This window comes from Centrocercus urophasianus, unplaced genomic scaffold (assembly GCF_019232065.1).
Source record: "Centrocercus urophasianus isolate 14NV4802_14NV808 unplaced genomic scaffold, USGS_Curo_1.0 seq_21, whole genome shotgun sequence".
NCBI classification, from domain to species: domain Eukaryota; kingdom Metazoa; phylum Chordata; class Aves; order Galliformes; family Phasianidae; genus Centrocercus; species Centrocercus urophasianus.
The window spans coordinates 9,254,368-9,259,199 of NW_024884767.1; the positions used below are offsets into that span (position 1 = coordinate 9,254,368).

Consider the following 4,832-nt stretch of genomic DNA (forward strand, 5'->3'; position numbering starts at 1 on the left):
CAACACCCACAGGCATGCAGAGATTCTTCAGTATCTTGACTTGTGACGCTACCTCTTGGGAAATGCGAGCATAAAAATGCAAAAAAAAAAAAAAAAAAAAAAGAAAAAAGAAAAAAAAGATCTGAACTTGTATTAAAAAAACAATTATCCCCATCTTCTTATCTCAGAATCCAAGTAAAAGGCTATGGACTTCACATATGGACATACAGTAGACTATTTCATCAAAATGAAACTAGCGAGTTTGGCACCAGTTTGAGAATTTTATTAAAACCACAGGTCTCCGTTTTGTACAAAACTGAGGAGCTTTCTTTTTTTAAAAGCTTATTGACCACACCAGAAATAATGCAGTGTAAATGGTTTGTTAATAAAAATCTTTCTGCAAGCTATATACAGGATGAATACCACACAACTGTATAAATGTAAAGACTCTGGGCAACTTCAGCAATATATACAAACTATCTTTAAACACATAAATATGGTATTTACAGCTAATAAATAACATTCAAGGCTAAATCATGTGTCCCCATGTAAAAGAACCTTCATTATTTTGAATCCAAGTTCCGTATGTGTTTGTATTAGATCCTGTATTAAAGGCATACCTGTTTACACAAATTTTATTTCCAGAGAGCTTTCACTCTTAAAGAGAAAACTGCAACAGAATGTCAAGTCTAGAGAGAATGTATCATTGTATTTATTTTTAGAGGCCCCAAAAGCAGTGGCTCAATTCTCAGCCCCACCCTCAGTGACTCATCCTATCTCTGCCATAGTGAGGAAATCAAATGTAAGCAGTTTTGGAGTTATTAATATTCCAACGTATTGCACTGTTTAAAACTTTTATCCCCATATATACTAGCAGCCATGGCTAGGAAGAAAACAACTGTGCACATACATGTATTTCTGTTGGTTTTATATCAAATATAGGATCTTGGAGCCTCCACATTTTGTCTTGCACATGTGGACAAAGACTGAAAACCAGCACCAATAGCTCACATTCTCACACTTCTCCAAATGCCTACCTTCAAACACTTCTACCTCCCCAGTTTTTTTGTTTATTGCCTAGAAAGCTAAAGGCTATTGTTTTTGGGTTTTTTTTGTTTTTTTTTTTTTCCAAGCTAAGAAAAGCTTTGCATTACTTAAAGAAAGGAAAAGCAAAAAGCCTTCAATACATCTATTTTTGGCGACTCACAGCATATCTAATTTAAGTGTTTTTCAGAGCATTCATTTTTGTGCATCACAAAATCAGGCTCCTTTAAGTGTCACAGCTCCTGCTCCCTGCTGAATTCCACCTCGGATCAGAAAACCAAGCAACTCCTAGTATGTACCATTCTATCACAGCCAAGCACAGAGGCTGGTCACTGGAAGTCACAATTCCAGCACAGGGAAGCAGGAGTATATTTGTCACCTGTCAACTGGTTTCAGTTGCACCAGAGACTGGATACTGCTGCCAGTCTGCTGAGTGACTGACATTCAGCTTTAAACAGCACTGATGCTCTTAGTTTTGGTATCTCAGATGGAAGTAAATGCATATATATATAAATATATATATATAAATATATATATATGCATCCATATATATCCATTCTCTGCATTTCTTTGTAGCTTAATTCCATTGCTGTTTTTTGGTGACGGAAGTTAGATGACTCCATTCTTGAGGGATGAAAGCATGAATGAAAAGTTGAATGTCTGCAGAGGACACTGGTGTTGCTGTCTTCTCCTATTGCTATTTATTCCAGGATAAACTGCATGGGATTATATATCTTAACAGACTATAATTATTGCTAAAAAGCATTGGCATCTACACCCAATAAACCACATTCATAACCACAACCCAAAAGATTCATCCCCATATTGAACCAGTCCCTGACATCTCTTTATAGCTTTACACACAAGGGCATTTTTTCCATGAGAAAACTACTCACTTGCCAAACACACACTTAAAGACAATGAATTCTAGCCGCTGAACTGTCTGAAAATTCAGTTAGCAAGGCCAGGAGAACAACAACAGTAACAAAAAAAAAAAAAAAAGAAAAAAAAAGAAAAAAGAAAAAAGATCTGCAGTTCCAGGAGATTTCTGTAAAAATATTGGAAACAAAGAACACTAAAAAGAGACCAGGTACAGAAGCTTTGTGTCTTTTCAATAAATACTACAAAACTGATAAAAAGGAGCTGACATCAAGAAACTGTCACAAGGCACCACAATTAAGCAAAATTACTTATTCCTTCCTAACACTCAAGCCTTTGGCAAGTTGTTGCAGGGGTTTCTTTGTTTTTAACTATTCAGATAACGTAACTTTATGGTTAGTAACTTTTTACGCTGAGACTTCCTTACAAGAAGCCTCCTAATATAGCTAGATATAGCAGTCAAAAAAGCCAGCAGCAGATAAATATTTCTATATATTCAGATCTGAACATCCACTTCACAGTGATGAACAGGCTCCCTCCTCCTCCCCAGTGTGGAAATTCTCATTCTTGCCACTTTTTAAGCAGACTCATGTGCAGAATTTTCTTTAGAGGCTTTCTTGGCACTGTGGAAAGAAAAAAATAAAATACAGATTTGTTAAAGAGGAGGACATGAGGTGCTTATTTCATTTGTCTTATTGAAGCTTAGGTTTTACAACTATTACTTAGAAGGAGAGTTGTGCGTTTGGGCTTTTCTCGGCCACTGCTGGATTTTACAAGTGTGTGACAAAGACACACCTCTCTCAAGGGTTCACCAGGTCATTGCCCTGGAGTGAGATCCACACTCGTGCTTCAGATCTCAGTCTACAAAAGTCCCCATGAGACCTTTCACTCAAAGCAACTGCACTAAAATAAATATAACCACTTCTTCAGTTCAAACTTTAGTGGACAAAGTCCAAAGAAAATTGGCTTCAAAGCGGAAAGTTTAATCTAGGTCAGAGAAATTACTAACCAAAAAAGAATAATGCACTTGCATGTGTCTGCTTTGCTTTGTACCAGCCTCCAGATCTGCAATTGGCTTGTGAGATGAAAGGGCTCAACACTGACTGAGTGCAGATGCCTGGACATCCCTGCATTAGTGGTGAATCTCAGACATCTTCAGACATAGAGGAAAGCTTTCCTCTATCTTAGTACTTGGTCTGTAAATCCCCTTTGGCTGCTGTAAGAGCGTGAGAGATAGTGACTTGCACTTGCTTTGCAGATGTGCTAACAGCCACACAAGGAGACGGTCAGTAGAGAATGACAGCTGGGGGTTTTAAGCTGCCTAAAGCTGCCTCGGGTTAGATTGAGCTGGGATGCTTCTGAATTTTTTAGATGAGTGCAGAGATCGGCCAAATCTTGAAAGTTGTATGAAATCCCCCCACGGCCTTAAGACAATAATGCTCACTCTTACCCTCCCCTTTTCCTGCTGACGGGCTGCTCAAGGCACTTCACAAATATTGCTGCCTCTTCTCCTTTACCAAGACGTGAGCTGCCATCTCGAGAACAGAATACCACCCTGTTAAAGAAATACTGGACATTCAGATCACCCTATTTTAATTGTAGAAACAGTACGTCAAACAGCAGTATTCACACAACCGTGTGGGTACTACTACTTTAAAAGCCTGTGAGAATCACTGGCAGAAAACTGTTAGAAAAGATTGTCAAAGAATCTCTATGCAAGAAAAACTGGGAAAACACATCAGATACAGATTTCAAACCATAGCCTAAGTTTCATTAGTCTTCTGCATAAAAATCTTTAGGGTAAGAGAGCAGAGCTCTACCACAACCTTCCATACCTTCTTTATTTACTACAGTCATATGACTTTTTCCTCCAGGTTAATGATCTTGGAAGAAAGCCTTGCTCCCTTCAATATTTGCACTGAGTCGGTTGCCAATTCCAGCAAACCTAAGCAGTTGCTTTTCCATTTATCAGTACTTTCCCAACCCCTGTATTTGTTCAGTTCTGATAACTGCTTTTTGATAAAGGGACAGCCTTGTTTATTTAAAGGAGTAACATGCTATTCATGACACTACACAGGATATGCATATTCTCTGTTCCAGATATATTTTTTGCTAACATTTCACATCTAATGAATCTAAACACTTCAAAAGCACATCTAATGAATCTAAATACTTCAAAAGATTCAGGTGAAAGCAGTACTGATTCAACTAAGTGCTGTTCTAGCATTCATGTATTAGCAATATCCTGCAATATTTACGTGTTTATGCTTCCACCCAGCCACTCAGCTAACCTCAACTCCCAAGAAAACCCAACTCACTATCTCCCAAGCAAATGCACTTTTTAGAAACCTTTCCAAAATCTGTGTCTTTGAAAGAAAACCTGTGCAAACATCGAGCAAATGAAAGGAGGAAACGAACTGCAAACGTGATCAGAGCTGCTCACTCATGGAGATCCTCTGTTACATACTGTAAGCAATCTGAGGCAAGTGAGCAGAAGGATGCAAATGAATCCTGTGGGAGTGAAATTACAGACTGCAAATCCTAGTGAAAGAAAACAGCTGAAACTGGCTGAAATAAATGCAGGTTTGTCGCTGCAGGAGTCTTGACTATCAGTGCTGCACTCATTTGTAACTGTTTTCCATGTTTTGTCCCGCCCTGTGTGATACTAGGAATAAGGAAACACTGGCAAGTACAATTCAAGGCAATCAAAGCAAGTTACTTTTTCTGAGTTTCGCCTGACTTCACTCTGACTCTCTGGATGGTGAATGCAAATGGAGTCCACCAGTCTGACCAGCTGAAGAAGGTATCTTTCTCCCACTGCAGCTTTAGCATAAGCAGGTCACCAATGTCCACTTCGGTGTAGATCAAGAAGGAGAAGGTCTTGTTGGAAGAGACTTCAGGCCTGTAAGGAATCAGAGAAAAAAAAAAAA

General features: G+C 38.6%; 1 protein-coding gene across 4 annotated transcripts in view; it reads right to left on the reverse strand.

Annotated features, from left to right (window-relative positions):
• Positions 1-251: 251 nt before the first annotated feature.
• LPL (lipoprotein lipase) overlaps positions 252-4,832 on the reverse strand; it is a 51,199-nt gene continuing 46,618 nt past the window's right edge. For all 4 annotated transcript variants that reach the window (XM_042822776.1, XM_042822774.1, XM_042822772.1 and 1 more), the window contains 3 exons: positions 4,622-4,804; positions 3,353-3,457; positions 252-2,525 (listed from right to left, as the gene is read on the reverse strand). In XM_042822776.1, the coding sequence (XP_042678710.1) occupies positions 2,480-2,525; positions 3,353-3,457; positions 4,622-4,804 (334 nt within the window). In that variant the 3' untranslated portion in view covers positions 252-2,479. The remainder of the gene's footprint in view (positions 2,526-3,352; positions 3,458-4,621; positions 4,805-4,832) is intronic.